This window comes from Meleagris gallopavo, chromosome 3 (genome assembly GCF_000146605.3).
Source record: "Meleagris gallopavo isolate NT-WF06-2002-E0010 breed Aviagen turkey brand Nicholas breeding stock chromosome 3, Turkey_5.1, whole genome shotgun sequence".
In the NCBI taxonomy this organism is placed as follows: domain Eukaryota; kingdom Metazoa; phylum Chordata; class Aves; order Galliformes; family Phasianidae; genus Meleagris; species Meleagris gallopavo.
The window spans coordinates 26053306-26071693 of NC_015013.2; the positions used below are offsets into that span (position 1 = coordinate 26053306).

General features: G+C 38.5%; 1 protein-coding gene across 1 annotated transcript in view; it reads right to left on the reverse strand.

Annotated features, from left to right (window-relative positions):
• Positions 1 to 6645: 6645 nt before the first annotated feature.
• The window catches only part of TENT4A (terminal nucleotidyltransferase 4A), a 54991-nt gene continuing 43248 nt past the window's right edge, over positions 6646 to 18388 (reverse strand). Inside the window, exon 11 of the mRNA XM_003204844.4 lies at positions 6646 to 9083. Coding sequence (XP_003204892.1) covers positions 8904 to 9083 — 180 coding nt within the window. The 3' untranslated portion in view covers positions 6646 to 8903. The remainder of the gene's footprint in view (positions 9084 to 18388) is intronic.

Genomic DNA, 18388 nt, shown 5'->3' on the forward strand with positions numbered 1-18388 from the left:
CAGCAAAAAGTTTTGCCATAACACAAGAGTTTAATGCACACTAGCAACAAATCATTAATTTTACTGATGGCACACAGATACAGTCTAGGAAATGGCTGGAGAGAGTAGTAGTGTCTAGGAAAGACCTCCTTAAAGAAAATTCAAGACCCTTCTGCTACAGTAGAGTATATGCTTATTTCTGAGAGTACAAGACTATCTGTAAAACCACAGAATTCTCAGAGTATCATTATAAATAGAAGACATTAAAAGCTCTAGATGCTCTCACTCTTAGTCTAAGTAGGATACAGTACCCCAGCTATAAGTACAAGATGAGAAGCATACTAGTACCATTATCTCCAGTAACTTCCATGAACAGGAAAGATGTCAAAAATGACCAAGAAAAGTTTGGGGTGGGGGAGAAAATTGGAATAACTGTTCTTGGAACAGGGAAAAAAAACCTGATGAACAGTATAGTTGTGTTTGGAAGTTCCTTAACTGAATGTAAGATCCTATTTAGAAGGTCAACTGATACAGTCTGTTCTACTTGTGATCCCAATTCCTTTTTAAAACACAAAATCAGCTGTGCTACCATCACCTTAAGACTCCCCAACTACAGCCTGGACTTTAGAGAGGAACTGAATGAAGTTCCATCTTGCAGAGGCCTTTGCTCTGTGTTAGGAGTCCTATTAACGCCTCCCGTGAACATTTAATGAACACAAACTCATTTGTCATGATGATTGCTGATGTTACATTACTGATACAGATTTCTCTCTCAAACCTTTAGAAAATAACTTTAGCAGCAAGCTGAACACTGAACCAAAAGCTGCATAACAGAAGAAACATTAGTACCTGTTTATAGAAAGCAGAGAATCCCCGATCTGCATGGTGCCTGGAGCTATTTCCAAGTTCAGCTTTTGCATCCATGCTGAGTGCATTCTATTTTCAATTGATGCCCTAAACATGAAGAAATGAAATGGAAGATGATGGCAACTTCTGGGAAGCTAGACAAAAGCTGCCAGTCTCATGTTTCCATTCCCATGAGCACTTCAGAATAAGAAATAACCTCCTCTGCGTGCTAAAACAATTAGGAATCGTGCACCTCAGCTGGATTTGCGTAGTTAGGGGACCTAGAGATCCCTAAGAAGGAAACAAAATTTTATCATCTGGAAGGATGAAATGTTGTATTACCGGTGTAACAGCACTCTGCAAATCAGATGCATCATTTTCCACACACAATTTTCATAGAGAAACCATCACCTTGAAAAGAAGACCAAAGGGGAGAATCTGATAGATGTTTATAAATCTCTGAAGGGAGGAGGGATGCAAATGGATGAGGCCAGGCTCTTCTTGGTGGTGTGTAGCAATAGGTCGAGGAGTAATGGCCTAAATCTTGAATATAGAAAGTTCCACACAAACATGCAGAAGGGTGGTGGAGCACAGGAACGGGTTGCTCAGATTGGTTGTGAAGTCTCCTGCTATGGAGATATGTGAGACCAGGCTGGATATCTACCTGTGTGACTTGTTGTAAGGTATCTGCTTTAGCAGGGAGTTTGGTCTTGATCTCTAGAAATCCCTTCCACCCCCTGTGATTCTGTAAACCATGACTTGTTACGAATAAAACGTTTCAAGTACAATTTGATTTCATTTTATGGTTTATGTTTAAAGTTACTCTGTGCCTCAGGAAAGGTTCCAGCTCTAAGCCAGGAACAGGTAAACACTTATTTTACGATGGGCCCCAAGAACGGTGCAAGAGCGCACCCTCTCTGCAGCCGGAGCAAATTGAATTTAGCAAACTGCATTTACCTCATTAACAGCAGGAAATCTTGTCAAGTTCAGTAAGGAGGTAATATAACTAAAAATAATCCCACACTTGAGTCAATTCGAAGCCTTATTGCTGGATGAGCAACATGCAATAATTTCAGCACTCTGTGGGGACTTCCACTTATAATTTCTCAAAAGCTCTGCAAAATGCACATGAAAACAGTTCTCTCTCTTGCATTTAATACTTAGCTAAAAGGAAATGAGGACAAGCAAATTGTGAAGTAGCTACTGCAGCAAACTACTTAAGCAGTTTCTAAGAAAGAAAGAAAAAATAGTTCACATTCATTGCAATCCTTTCCATAAAACATCCTTGGAGAAATTCTCATGAGCTCTTCTAACTTCTGCTTTAGAAGGGTCTCAAATTGAAACACATAATAAATTGTGCATTTTGCTTTGGTGATTTAAATAGGATTTCTGCCTTCAAGATTACAGTCCTCACAGCCTCAGATGCTTCCCAATCCTCTCCTCCGTGATCCTCTCCCCAGTCTGAGGTTTACACAAGCCAGGAAGGTTTTTAGATCCTACAGAAGAGCAATAGTAGAAAGAATATATTTTTGAGATGAATCGCTGGGAGAAGTATTTATCAGCCTTTTCTTTCCTTGATGTTTGGTTGGCATGATTGCTTTTGCCCTCAGATACTTTAAGCAGCATCCTGCACCTCAGTATCTGTACGGGTATTTCTGAGTCCTCGAGAAAACAGCAGTCTTAGCACTGCTGAGAAATACGTCGAGACTGAGACATAGTCCCACAAACATTAAAACATTAGAGCTGTTAGATCTAAGTGAACTCCAAAAAAATCTTCTGGCCTGGAAACATCTAGTCTAAGAAAAAATCCCAACCCAAAATGTACTTCAGAGAAAACTGTATCAAACATTTGAAAGGATCAGTAGTAGGAAACTGACAAGGATAAAGGTTCAACAGTCAGACCTGAATCCTTACTCTTTCCAGAAGATGAGAAAAACCACACAAAATTTTGTTATATAAACAACAAGAGTATTCAATAGCCTAAGGGCACAGGGAAGGAAAAAAAAAAAGCACTGTCTCCTACATAAATCCAAGAACATTAGCATTAAAAATATTGTAGAGAAAGCAGTAGCTAGAATTAGCTTACCAGAAATCTCTCTCCTCTTTGGAACAGTATAGATCATAGTTTAGTTGTTGCTGAGTGATGGGGGTGTGCCTGAGGTTGGGCCAGGCCAGAGACAAGAGTTGTGTAGCAGATCTCTCCTTCTCATGCCAGGAAATTCTGCTGGAAAAGAATTTACTTTTTCAAGACATCACAGCCAGGCAGGAACCATACAGTGAGGAGCAGCATTGAAGTTTAGATCATCCTGTACCAGTAGATTAGTGAACAGAAATGGAAAGCAAAAGACATCAAGGACAAAGATAGGTCTTGGATGCCAGGCTAGGTCAAAGGGTGCCATAAAAGCCCCATCGTATTTTATTCACTGACAGGCCTAGGAATATTAGAGGAGCCTGAGATGTTGCATGCTTCTTTTTTTTTTTTCTTCCAAGTATCGAAAAGCACCTGACAGGAAACAATATGCATTTCTCCACCAAAATTGGAAAAGGAAGACTGGCTATCGATCACTTCCACGTTCCCCAGGATATCCAACTCAGATCAAGTTCTTGTAATCTACAGATCTGAAATGACAGCCAGCTAGCATGTTCTGCATCCCCAGGAGGTTAAGTCACTCCTGCAAAGCCAGAGATCAAAAGTTTGTCAATACAAGAATCACGCAAACAGATGCAGAACACTGGGTATCTGTCATCCCTTATATTTCACATCTTTTTGACGTGATATCATAAAGCCCAGATGAGCTCTGATTAATTTCTGGAAGTAGATCCTCATGTGTCAGTAGATTCGATAAATCTGTTTGCTGCCATAACTGAATAAAGAAACAAGATGACTACACTTTTCTTTTTGTTTCTCTAAAGTGAGGAAAGCCACAGGGAATTTAATCAGTAAAACTGTAGACTTGTAATAAGAGTTGCTGATTATGCTGAAAACAGTTCATCTGATGTGTTTTTAGTTCCTATTCATCTTATCTATAGATGGACTGGTGAGTTCTGTCAACTCCGTCAATACCATCAACTAATATTTTCCAGGTGTTTCTCCTCTATTAATTCTAACACAAGCCTTCACTGCTTCAAAATAGCCATAAATACTACAGGAAAACCTAATGCTGTATACTGGCCATACTTCACAAATTCGTCACATCAGCGCATGGCAATTCTTACGTTATGATCATTAGCAAACGGTCAAAATAATTTGGTTCCACAATTAATCTGCGACTGCACCAAGTCCAAAAATTCGTACTCAGCGCCATCTATTGATTCCTTCTGGTTAAGCAGAAGGCAACTCCGGCTCATTCACTGTGCAACACAGGACCATATTTTACTGAACAATCTATTTTTAATAGCAACATTGTTAGGTGTTAGAAAACATTTGATAAATGAAGGTTAAATTTCGATGCAGGTTCTAACTAATCCTATTCTGCTTTCCCACCAGTTATAAAGATGAAATACTGTATGAGTCAAGTCATCCTGTTAATGGCTTAGCAATACTCATATCTCAGATACACTAGAGTTCTCCTCCATAGATCATACTAGTGCTATGGATTTCTCTTGGTGGTGGCTTTGTGTACTTAGTAGTAGACAAGCAGCTTGCCTTGTAATAATTATACTGGAATGGTTATTTTACATTTCAAGCTAAGATTGCTGAGCTCTTAACATTTTGCTTCCTTTTTCTTGTTGCAATTTTCTATATACATTCTCCTGACAAAAATTGTTCTCATTCCCATGTTAAAAAAACAAAAGACACATCTGATCTAGATAGACATAATCTAGAATTATTCAGGTAAAACATGGAGTAAAGCACTCACCTTTAAAGGGCCTTTTCACGATGCTTTTACCACCCTTCAAGCATGCAGCAGTATTACTGTAAGTAATTATGCAACTCCTGCACTACAGAATCAAGTCAAACTAGCAGCTTTTCATTCTCAAAAGTTTCCAGACTTAACCTATCATAATTAATCTATGCAAGCCACACTGGGAATGAGACAAACCATGTATTTCATACTTGTGCGTTAACATTTCATGTGCAAATTGACAGATCGGAAGCAGCAAAATATCAAAGATCAATTTAGTCAAGAAGCTTTATTGATTTACTTCTTGATCATTGTCTGTGATTGAAAATTATGCATTTCCAGGGATTACTGATTCCAGAACGCAGTACATACTTACCTGTTCTAATTTAATGGCCCGAGAATTTCCAGAGGTATTTTGTAAAGTGCAGGACAAACAAACAAAAAAACCTTATTCTTGTCTGACTTCTGCCCCATTAAAACACTTCATAAACTGAATAGAGATGTTGTTACATCAAAAACAGTTATCCCTTTATTTGTAGTATCACAAATTCAGATTAAGAGGAACTGTTTAGGGTGTCCCAGCCTCCTGATCCAGCACTGCTAACTTTTAAGTTACATTAAGTTGTTTGGAGCCTTATCCAAGCCTTATCCATGGAGCATCTGCGTTCAGTGCTTGACTACTTATGATTCCTAACATTCACAACCACACAACCTTCCATTCCTCAGCAACTCTGTGTTAACAAGGAAGTGGGGACAAAATGGTAAGTCAACTTGTTTGACTACTGAAACAAGAATTGTTGCATGGACTTGCTCTTCATCAGAAGCAACAGATTTTTTGTAAACCAAACAGATCTGCTGGGATTCCCCTGCTTTCCTTCCCAAATCCCCACAGGAATGTCAGAACAAATCATGCATTTGCAGTTGAGAACTACAACTCTGTTCAACCACATAAAACTGCACATGCACAAATAACAGCAGATCAGCCTTAAACTTTGTTCACTGGTTTCCAAAGAAATTTCTCAAGAGAACAGAGATATTTGGATGATCTATTACATGATTATGAGAAAGGGTACCCATCTTTTATCACACGTCAAGACTTCCTTGTCCAGAGTTCCACCTATTCATCTTGGCACCAAAATTAGCTAGATGGATTCAACGGTACTACTGAAGGGGTGAAGGTAGTTCATCAGAACATTCAGCTCTTCCTCTCTGGAAATCCTCTGGAAAGGAGAAGCAGGAAGAAGGGAATCTTCTTACAAAGATTTTCTCAGAAGGACATCCCCAAGTGGACGATTGCAAAAGTTTTTAGTGCCAAGAAGTGGTTATTCTGACAGATCTTATGGGCTTTCAGTTTCAACACAGCTGTCAGCCTCACACAGAAAGTCCCATAACATGTGCCTGTTTTAAGCTTAAAAAAATGGCAAGTGAAGTATTTGTTTGGAATGTGGATGTGGTTTTAGTGAGGCAGTAAACAAACTTACTGTTCAACTCTCATAAGCCACTTGAGCAGTAAATGACTTGCTGCACAGCAAAGAATTCACAGCAGGAAAACATATCACATCAGTGGGTGGGGGAAAAGTAGATAGAATGAGATTTCTTTCCTTTGTGCACGTGATCCTAGCATGAGATGCAGTATGACAAAGGCCATAAGAAGATCACACCAGAAAAATTTCCAGATCTCAAGCATAAAGACATTTATATTCACAGTTTGAGAAGGCATAAGGTAATTCCTGAAGAAAAAAATTCCTCCGATCATGATTTTATGATCTTGCAAACAAAAAACAAAACATGATACACTCAGTATTTAAAGATGTTAAAATGGATACATTTTGAAAGCCGGTTGAGGAATTTAAAAATTCTATAGAAAATTAAGATATTCTCAGGGGATTTGTTATTCTATCCCTTCCTAAGAATATTGTCAGGAACTACCTCTCACTCCTCTGCACTCTCATTATCAAGGGACCAAAACCACAAGTATGAAACCAACAGCTGTATTGGTTGTTCCCTTCATAAATACAAAGAACAGTATGCAGATGACACCCATCCATCCAACTTCCCAATTCATTCTGAAGATGTCTGGCACACGTATTGAAATTGCTGTTCAAATTACCCATCAAACAATGGGATAAGGTCAAATATTACTTCATTACATTCCCCATAAAAATGTACGTAAGAGTGACTGGTCTCCAAAGTTTATTAAAAATCAAAGAATAGAAAACTTTACATAAAAATATGTCAATTTTAGCTTCCACATAGTTGTCCACACAAAAAATTTAAACATGATTTTTTTTTTTTTCAAACCTGTAGCACATAACCACAGTGATAGCCAGGCCAATTTATTTGGTTCACCATGACTGAAGTGTTACATGATACCACTTTTAAATGAATTTCACCTTAAAATGGACGCTAGAATAAGACACCAACTAAAGCCTTTGAAGGCTCTTTAATGTAGTTATGCTCAATATTGCTAGTGTGTGAAGACTAAGCAGTACAGGCTCCTGTAACAGCCCTTAGATATTATTTATGAGTCAGCTCACAATTTTTTTTTTTTTGTTTAAAATTGTGACGAACCTGGAGCATTAAGACAAACTTTTTGCAAACATATGCACTACTCTACTTTGGAATGTTGCCCTCTCTCCCCTCAAAGACCTGTTTGACAGATTCAGTAATAACATGAACTACTTCTGCTTCAAAGGCATACAGCATATTAAAAAGCTTCATGCTTGACACCTCATTTTAACACTCTGATAACAGTTTTAAAACCTTCTCTATCTGTATACAGTATAGAAGTCCTGTTAACAGGATTCTTCAGCTTTCTCTGCTAATGAGTTTATATAACTGATCTGTAGTTTTCTGTATAGTTTAAGAACTCTCACTAAAAAAACAGGAAGTCAGAGGGCATGAGACGTGACCTACTCCCAGGACAACTGTGGTGCTTTAAAAACTCAGGGTTAGGCAGGATGTACATTTTTCAAAAAGTTAAAGACAGTGTTTGTCATGGCAATACACACTTGCATAGTATACCTGTATGCATCTGTAAATTAAGTGCCAGCCACTCATACTGCGTACAACACTGGGCTGTGCTCTCCTGCAATACATTAAAAGATACTTCTCATAATGCTTAGAGCAGCTGAAGTACTTTTTATATATTTGCTCTTAACAGAACTAATGCATACTGCTATACAGATTCCTTAATGGAATCAACATATTTCCTTTCTCCACATTCCTTAAGCCGGGTACCTCCATTTAATAATGTTGTTTGAACCCAAACATTAACAGGTTACATTACTAAAATGCATCAAAGCATGTAGTTCGTCGCTTTTTAATTTCACATCGGGACTTGAACCAACCTTCCCCCCCTCCCTCAAAAGTTTTACTTCTATTACTAAGAATGCTGGATTTGTTGTCTATTAAAAGGAATAAAATTGAAACTCATTGGTCAGAGCAAGAAGACTGATAAGAGGCCAGACAATGAGCTAAAAAAACATAGGGTCGAAATGCTTTGGAGCTTAATACCTTCTTAAAACTGTAAGCCAAATCGCTCTTCCACTGTGAATCAAGAAGCCTCAAATATTACCAAATGTCATGTTTGTAACACTGCTCAGACAACCTGCCAAAACTATGAACCCAACTTAGATAATGCAACCTGGGAAAGGATCTGTAAATTAAAAAACCTCTTCCCCTTAAATATAACTTATGTGACAATATGAAATTAAATTAAATTCCAAGTTATTGCACAAATTATATCTCCAATATTTACAGAGCAAAAAATCCTGAACTTTGAAACAAACAGGAGTGCAGCAAATTTATTTTTTTGAACTCCCAACTTGATTTGCTGCAAAGAAAAAAAAAAATCGAAGGGGCTGAAGTTTCCTTCACTTCCAAAATAAAAGAAAACAGAACCCACATAGGAACAGATGTAGCCACAGCAAAAAAAGCCACAGCATTTGTAAATGTCCTTGCAGTTCCACTGTCAGAGCTGCTTCGGCACTGTATGAACCATTGTGGGAAGGCAGAAAAACAAACTTCCACATTTAATAAGGCTTCACAGATAAGCACAACTACTTCTTGAAGATGGACTGAACCACCACACAAAGAAACATGCAAAGAAGTCAGCTGCAGATATTTGGCAACACCAATAAAACGATGTGCTGGACGCTGGTCTCCATCCCCTAAGTCGAGTGGCACTCGATCAGTTTGTCTGAACAGGGAAGGTCATTTTGGCATCTGCCATTATCTGCTCAGACTAATAGGTAAACTGTCTCTGTGTTTTTTTCTTCTCCATATATTACGATTGTACTGGTGGTGTCCTCTGTTACCAACTGGTTGCCTCATGCCTCCACTGTTGACAGGACTGTAGCTGTTGCCTTGGTTATGAGTTCCTTTCATGGAAAACTTCATCCCAGTGTGCTGCTAAAAAACACAAGACATGCACTCAGTTTAGGCATACAAACAACTGAAACAAAGTACATATTACCAGTGGTATTTCCTCAACATACAAGTAATTCCCACAGAACACTGCTTGAAGCAACTGATCTTTCCATGCTTGTCTGATTTTAGCTGCACAAGTCCAAAGGCACTAACAGCTTGTTTTCTGAAGTAAGTGTCCTGCAAATGAAATGGTGTAGATTTAAAAGCATCCTTAAAAACCTTTAATCTGAGTATAAAATATGCTCACCATGCATCACCACTATAAAAACAGACCTTCCACATTAAACAGTAATTGTAGCAGACATGTCTCTAAAAGATTCTTGGAAAGAATATCACTGAGTAAAATATCCAGAAAGATTTCCAGAAACACAATAAGGAATGTAGGGGCATCACTACATGAGCTAATGCAAAGGACAAGCCTGCTCTACCTATAATTTCACTTAACTAAATCGGTAAACTAGCCATGACTTTGGAAGGAGCTGGGCATAATCTGATAAATCTTATTTGCCCGCTACATACCACACATCCAGACCAAATCAAAATAACGATCAGAAGTGTAACATGACACTTTCTTTGGGAGAATCTCTAATAACTTGGAACAGCAGCTGCTGAAAAGACTTAATAACAATCAAGTTCAGTGTTTTCCCTACCACTTAATATCACTGTGAGTTGTGTTATCATTTCCCTACATACTGAGATTCTAAAAATACCTGCAGCTTCAACACAAGCAACTTTTTTTTCTGAGGAGTGAAAGAAATTACTATGAGAACAGATTGCCTTTAACAAAAACTTAAGTGATTTAGCAGAAACCACGAAGTTAACATAGGGCAATTGTTTATAACATGAAATAACTGCAGCTACTTCATTAACCTGTATTTCCAAACAAGCCTGGTGTCAAAATAAATACAAGAACAACAAACTACCATTGAAATTATTTAAGGAATAATGCTATACAAAGCTTTTTACTATTAAATTACAATTAGGAGAGATACTGAATATCTACAGAAAGACCTGGTGAAGAACTGTATTGAAAAGTAAAGTTAACTGTACAATAGTTATAAAAAAAACCACCTTTTTTTCATCTGTAAAGAATGCCCTACAGTGACCTAAGCACCCTTGATTATTCAATTTTTGAACTCCCAGGACAAACATGTTAAGTGTTGTCAGAATAGCAATGGTAAAATAACCAAGGACAAAGACAAAAAGAGAATGAAAGAGAAAGAATCCTTCATTTTAAGAGGCAAAACTCAAAACTTGTCTACTGAAATATGTTGTAAAAGCACCTATCAAGAGCTATTCATTAAAATCAACAAAATAAGCTAAAAAAAATGAAAACATTCTATTTTGGCAAGTGGTCTTTCAAACAAACACCACCTTTACACATCCTTCCGAAGCAAAGTGTTGAAGTTCAATATGTGTATGTCTGACTCTCAAATACATAAGCAAAGCTCTACAAACATCTATCAACTGATTTGCTTAAATAAGGCCAAAATATTTCAAGTGATCAGTCATTCAATAGTCAAAACACTGAGGACAGTTTTACTCCTTAGTTATACTTCACTATGTTAAAAAAAAAAAAAAGAAGATAACTCTAGTTTTGCTACTGTAAAACCAGAACAAAGCTCTGACCAAAGGACACAGAATCTAATCAAGCCTATCATCTTCAGCTGTAAATACAAAGAATCTGGCAACTTAATCCTTAATTTGAGTGTTCAGAAAAAAAAAATAATGGCACACTAGCAGGCAGTGCTTCACTCAAATCAGGTCAGCCAAACCCTACTGAAAACAGGGTAATTAAGCCTACCTGTATCCTCGAAGTAATTATACCACTAGTTTGTTCAAGATGTAGTTGAATTTTCAAAAAATTGCTACATACTTATTTCACTGCTTATTTATTAGGTAAAGAAAGTTTGCTTGATATCTTTTCGAAATTCTCAAAAGACTATCAACTCTATCTAGTCCACATCATTCCTGATGTTTACACGCTCCCTCACAATCACTGAGAGATGACATGTCTACCCAGACAATGGCTGAAGAGAGATCAGATAAGCAAAAAAGAAAGCCCTCTAACTGCAATACACAGACACCTTCAGTTGAGATGTTCTGATCATTTCCCTTACTAAGGAGTGATTGTTTCTACCAACATATGGCTGCTCATTCAACAATTAAATGACAGAAGTGATTTGGGGGGACAGGATGACACAAGTGCTCTGAATTTGATCTTCCACAAGTAGAAGCTGCTACACGTGTAGGGAAATCTAAGAAACTTGCAACTAAAATAAGCCGGGGAAAAATTCTGTAACACATACCAGGCTTAAGAAGTTCCCAGATGTTTTGACAGAAATTTAAGAAAACATTGCTCCCAGCTTTTGTCCTAGATAACAAGTCTGGTAGAAATTTAAATATTGAGTAATGTGCTGAAGAAAACAAACTGTCCATCTTAAATAGGCCACCCAATCAGGAAGACTGAGTGCACAAGGCCTTCTATAAATAGATAAGAGCAGCTTCACATTCGCCAAACATGGTCCTCCTGGTGAACCTTCAACCACCCCAGTATCTCTTAGATGGACAACACAGCACCAGCAATCAAAGAGGTTCCTGGAATGTGATGATAACTTCTTCCAAGAAGTACAGGAACCCGTGAGAAAAGTAGCTATGTTGGATCTTATCCTCATCAATGAGAAGGGTGAGTAATATGAAGCTCAGTGGCAGCCTTGGCTGTAGCAACCACAAAAATGTAGAGTTCAAAATCCTTAGGGTGTCAGTGTGTGTGCAGCAAGCTTACTACTCTGGACTTCAGCAGAGCAGACTTTGAACTCTTCAGGGAACTGCCTGGCAGGATGGCGTGGGAGAAAGCTCAGGGGCCCAAGAAAGCTGGACCATCTCCTCCAAGCCCAGAATCAGCACATCCTGAGAAAAAGGAAGACGGGCAAGAATGCCAGGAAGCCTCCATGGATCAACAAGGAGCTCCTAGACTTACTTATGCTCAAAAAGAAAGTCAAGAGGGAGTGGAAGCAGGAACAAGTTACCTAGGAAAACTACAAAGAAGTTGTCCGAGCAGCCAGGTTAGAAAAGCTAAAACCAGACAATTGAATCTAGCCAGAGACATGAAGGGGAACGAGTTGAAATTCCACAGATATATCAGTGATAAAAAGAAGGTCAGGGAGTACGTGGGCCCTCTCCAGAAGGAAAGTGAAGACCTGGTCACAAGGGATACGAAGAAGGCTGAAGCTTTCAGTGACTTCTTTGCCTCAGTCTTCAATTGGAAAGGGCTTGAGACACACTGACCAAGTTGCAGAAAGCAGTGGTAAAAACTTGGAGGAGGTAGATCTGCCTGCTGTAAGTGGAGATCAGGTTCAAGACAATCTAAAGAACCTGAAGATGCTCAAGTCCATGAGACTCAATGCGATCCATCCACAGGTTCTGAGGGAACTGGCAGATCAAGTTGCCAAGCCACTATCCATATTTGAAAGGTCGTGGCAGTCTGGTGAAGTTCCCACTGACTGAAAAAGGGGAAACAACTCTAATTTTCAAAAAGGCAAAAAAGAAGATCCAAGGAACTACAAGCCAGTCAGTCTCACCTCTGTGTCTGGCAAGACCATGGAGCAGATCCTTCTGAAGGCCTTACTAAGGCACATGGAAAATAAAGCTGAGGTGACTGGTGGTAACCAACATGACTTCACCAAGGGAAGTCATGCCTGACAAACATGGTGGCCTTTTAAGATGGAGGTATAGCATTAGTGGATGAAGGGAAAAGCAACAGACGATACCTACCTGGACTTGTGCAAAGCATTTGACACCATCCTACATAACATCCTGGTCACCAAATTGGCAAAAAATGGATTTGATGGATGGACCACTCACTGGATAAGGAATTGGCTGGACAGCCACACTCCGAGTTGTGATCAACAGCTCAGTGCCCAAGTGGAGACCAGTGACAAGCAGCGTTCCTCAGAGACCAGTACGGGGACCAGTGTTATTTAACATCATTGTAGGTGACAAGGACAGTGGGATTGAGTGCACCCTTAGCAAGTCTGCAGAAGACACCAAGCTGAGTGGTGCAGCTGACACACTAGAGTGAAGGGATGCCATCCCAGAGGGACATGGACAGGCTTGGGAGGTGGGTCCATGCCAACCTCATGATGTTCAACAAGGCCAAGTGCAAGTTCCTGCACTTGGGTCAAGGCAATCCCATGCATAGACACAGGTGGGGCAGAGAATGGCTTGAGACAAGTCCTGATGAGAAGGATTTGGGGCTATCAATTGATGAAAGATTCAAAATGAGCTGGCAATGTGCACTTGCAGCCCAGAAGATCAACTGTATCCTGGGATACACCAAGAGAAACATGACCAGCAGGTCAAGGGAGGTTATTCTGTCCTCTGCTCTTCTGAGATCCCCATCTGAAGTACTGCATCCAGGTCTGGAGACACCAACAAGGACATGGAGGCCCTCCAGGAGGGCCACAAAGATGATCAGAGGTTCTGGAACATCTCACCTCTCCTATGAGAACAGGCTGAGAAAGCTGGGCCTCTTTCTTCAGGCTAGAGAAGAGAAGGCTCTGGGGGGACCTTACAACTGCCTTCCAGTAACTGAAGGGGCCTATAGGAAAGCTGGAGAGGGACTTTTTGCCAGGGCATGTAATGACAGAACAAGAGAAAATGGCTTTAAATTGGAAGAGGGTAGATTTAAACTAGATATCAGGAAGAAATTCTTTACTGTGAGGGTAGTGAGTCACTGGAACAGGTTACCCAAAGAAGTTGTGGATGCTCCCTGGAAGCATTCAAGGCCAGGCTGGATGGAGCTTTGAGCAATCTAGAGGAGGTAGAGGACTAGAGGGAGGTATCTCTGCCTATAGCAGGGGGTTGGAACTAGGTGCTCTTAAAGGTCCCTTCCAACCCAAACCATCCTATGATTCTATGACAAATACAAGCAATTTTACCATACAAAACTGCTGACAAAGACAGTCAGTATTCAAACAATTTAAGCCAAAAATAAATCACTTCATCAAAAATAACACAAGCTATATAAGTAACAAAGCTACAGCCCAGTTTCTGAACCTTTGTCCGTTATCTTCTCCAAAATATGGAGAAAAAAGGAAAGCTATGAAAATGAAGTGTCAGAACTGTTAAATTTAAAAAAAATCAGCTTATACATACAGCACTCGATACATAAACAAGGATCTACAAAGGTAAAGCCAGTTTAGGAAACCTATTATTACATTATTAACACTACTGGATTAATGGTCACAACTGAATCTATTCTGCATTTGATAGGAATTGTCATCATTGAAGCTCATATATTCCAGACTTGTTACATGTAAAGTATTAGTGTAGTATTTTGAAGAATTTTACTGTACTATTTCGCATTTTAGGTACCCTCATTAATATCTTAACAAACAACCTCCGAATCTTCCCAAGTTCTTTTTAATTTTTCACCTTATTTCCGAATTCTTTATTTCAGGCCCATAGCAGAAACCACAAAACCTGTTTTGAGGATTGATGTACACTTTCCCATCTCCTAACCACAACATCTGGAATACACTAAAATGCATTCTGTGTTCAGGTAACATTTAATTTGTTCTTTAATTAAAAAAAAAAATCACTTTCACAGAGCAACAGCCTAACCAATATTTTGATTATTAAAACACTATCAATAAGCCAAGTATCAGGCAGTGGCTCGTTAGCCTCATCACAGAATCACAGAATTGAAGGGGTTGGAAGGAACCTCTAGAGATCATCGAGACCAATCCCCCTGCCACTACTTCTAAGCTAACAGGATTATATATAATATTTATATCAGCTATCTAGTCATACTTTTGATCTGTTAAAACTTAGATCTGGTCTATGTTTAAGATGCACTTAAATATTTAAGACATGTTAATAGTTCTTACTCAAGTTGTTTAAATCTGGGAAAAAAAAGGCCTAAAGCACTACAAATAAAGAGATCCTTCTCCTCCCTTTTGAACCCTTTGTTTGGACCTACTATCTGAAGTCAGCTAGTTTTCAATTGACAGCATAATGACAAGTTTGTACTTACGCATTTACAAGCCAAATCTGATTTCTTGTCCAACAAAACAGCATTTATGCAACAGAAAACAACTTGTACGGAGTCCAGAAAGAGCACTAACAAGTTCCATCATTTCTTACCTGCTAACACTAGAGAATCAGAAGACTCAAAGTCATGAGGGAACAGCTATGAGTCAAAATAAGCGATGAGAAAACAGAACTCACACTGCAACTTCGCTACTATCTTGAGATGGCCATTGTTCTTTTATCCAAACACTTTTTATTAAGTATCTCAGGAGATAAATTTTCTGACTTAACACTATTTTAGAGCTTAAGAGATTTTTTACTGAGATTTTTCAGCTTTTAGTTGAAGAAGAATTATTTCAGGACACAGACCCACCAGCACTCTCCAAACAATGAGTTCACATCAATATGGTCAGTGTGAAAAAATAGGTAGACGAAATGCATATGCAAGTATTTAAACCAATCTGAGATAGGGAGGAACATTCTGATTACAGCGACATCGTAAGACACAGTTATGCTAAGCAAACTGATCAGGTATTACCTCCACATTTTCTTCACTTCTTATTCTTTTTAATTATTACTTATGATGAAGTCCTGTTCTTAGAAACTACTCTTTAGAGTTTCAACCAGCCTTTTCTTCAACTCAAAAAGTACTTTGGATGCAGACACTTGGAAAATCCAGTTTCCAATGCCACTACATTTTGAGAAACTATTAGATGCTAACAGCATCAGAATTGCCACTGGGACAAAGCAACACCTCCCACAATTGTTCTGGGTAAGAGCAAACTCTGAAGCAAAGTATTTTAGCAAGTGAAGCGTAAAAGTTTAGATTATGTCATTTTAGCACTAGCATTAAAGTTTCATTTTCCTAGTTGTCATCTTCCTTCAGAAGTCAGTAGTGAATGCTGCTATGAAACTCTTAGTGACCACATTAGCAATCAGGTATCATTCATTTGAATGTCCTCGATGGAGCCTTACTTGGACAGAACAGACACTGGAAGCTAGTCCAGCAGGACCAGTGCTCGCTATCTTGATTACTTTTGAATCAAATAAACACTCTTAGGTTAAAAAAAATGCAACATTAAAAAAATTGGACCTAAACAACTTGCAGTTTGTTCTGTCTTCATCCGTGACTTTTCAAAGTAGCCACCATCCACCCAAGAAATTGAACAGAACTTAACCCATTTGAAAATACAAGAAAACTGTCCTTTTCCTAATGGAAAGTCACCAGCTATTTTTTCTCCCTTCCATTCCCCCTGGACATGTATACCAGTATTGTTTTTCTGCTCACTCCAATGGAGGTTCATAAACTGTTCTGTTCTCCCAAAAGAAATTTCAAACTGCTTTGTCAGCGAGGTAGAATGATTACCAAGGAAAAACACTAATAATACTGAAAAGAACATAGATCTTTATAAGGAGCTTAATTAGTCCCTGAACTACCTGGAATTTCTCCAATTAATTATGTAGTATATAAATAGAACTGTTAATCACTCCAATGCTTTTTCAAACAAGAAAGCATTAGGAAGATCTAACAGCAGAGAATTTGTCTAGAAGGCTGCTACTGGTTCAAAGTTCTTGCACTGGCACTTCCTGCTTCTACAGCTAGTACCAGAGACCTAGGTAAAGCTTCCTGTGAATAATGTAAAGTCTTCAAAGACAACAAGCTGAACTGAGGAAAAAAAATTACCAGGGTAGACACTGAAGACAAATGAACAGTGGAATGTCTTTCAAACACTTTTCGGATAGAAAAATATCTGCTGTTAAGGAGGCCTATCAGTTCAAGACTATCAGAATAGAAACCCTTCCAGCTATTAAGATGTGCCTATTAAATCTTATAACTGAAGACCATGCTAGTTTGAGTAAAGTTAAAGCTAATCCAGTTCACTCATTTTCCAAAATGTTGCAAATGAAAAGCATACATTTACTGCATTCTGAGTGATTTCAGTTCCCACTGGGACTTGGTTGGTTGCCATCTTCATCTAAAAGAACATGTTTACTTCACAAACTCACAAATAAACTCACTAAATTTACTGTAGAAAAACAATTGCTTCTGTAAGTAGCAAGAAATTCTTCCGATTTAACATGATCCCAAAGCGCACATCCTTGTCTTTCCAAAGCCAGAGATAAACTCCAGTTTTAAACATCTATGTATTGTACAAACTACTGAAGAAAAGCCAAGTAACACTGCAAAGCACTTTTCTTCAAAGATTCAAAATTGCAGCCAACATCCAACAATCACTCAACAAACTGCCTCTTCACAACGTAGTCAACTCCAAATCCTAACTTGTTTTGTACCGGTAACTGCAACTTTGTTCTGTTTTCACACAATTTTGATGAAGTTAAGCTACAGGACACCTCTTGATTGAAAAGAGTTGCTAAGGGAAAGAACAAAAGAGACTAAGATTATACTTTAGATGAGTTTAACATAAAATTGGAATTAATAAAACTGAATGAATCATTCAGGAGATTAAAACTAAGATCAAAACTAAGATCAAAACTTTGAGATACAAGTAGGGGCTTGCTGCATGATTGAGGATTGCAGAGGAATAGATGGGGAAAGCATGCGATGGAACAATTTTCAAGGATTAAAGATATTAAGTAGTCTAGAAGGAAATAGTGGAATACTAACAGTATGCAGAGCAACAGTAATCTGATCTAAATAAAAGGAAACAGGTCTTGAAACACATTTCTGTCAAGTGCTTTAAATATTTGTGTAGCAACTAGGAAGACTTTGTGGTTGAGCTACAATATGCCATAACTCAAGGCTAGTACTACTCAACATGAAAAAAACTGTTCAGATAGAACTCCATATACAGCTAAAGTTCAAACCAAGCACTGATTTTTTTCATTCTATAGTAAGTGGCAGGTGCCATCTCTAGACAAACTCACAAGCTGAATGAAAAATATATCCTTATATGCCAGGCTTAAAGTGTTTTGATCAGCACCACAAAGTCCAGCTAGAGGTCAGCAACCAGTGGTCCATTTCTCCAGTTGATGCCAGGCCAATACTAACTAACATCTTAATTAATGACTTGGATGACAGGATAGTATCCCTCAGAAACTGAAAGAAGAGCTAATAAACACAACAATTGTGCTGCCAAACCTTGTCAGGGTGGAGAAATGAGTTGACAGGTACCCCATAACCTTCAAATTTAACTTTGCCCATGGGAAGGAATAATCTCATACATCGATACATGTGAGGCATTGACCAGGTGGAAAAAAGCTTAGTGTAACAACCACAGACAGTCAATGGACAA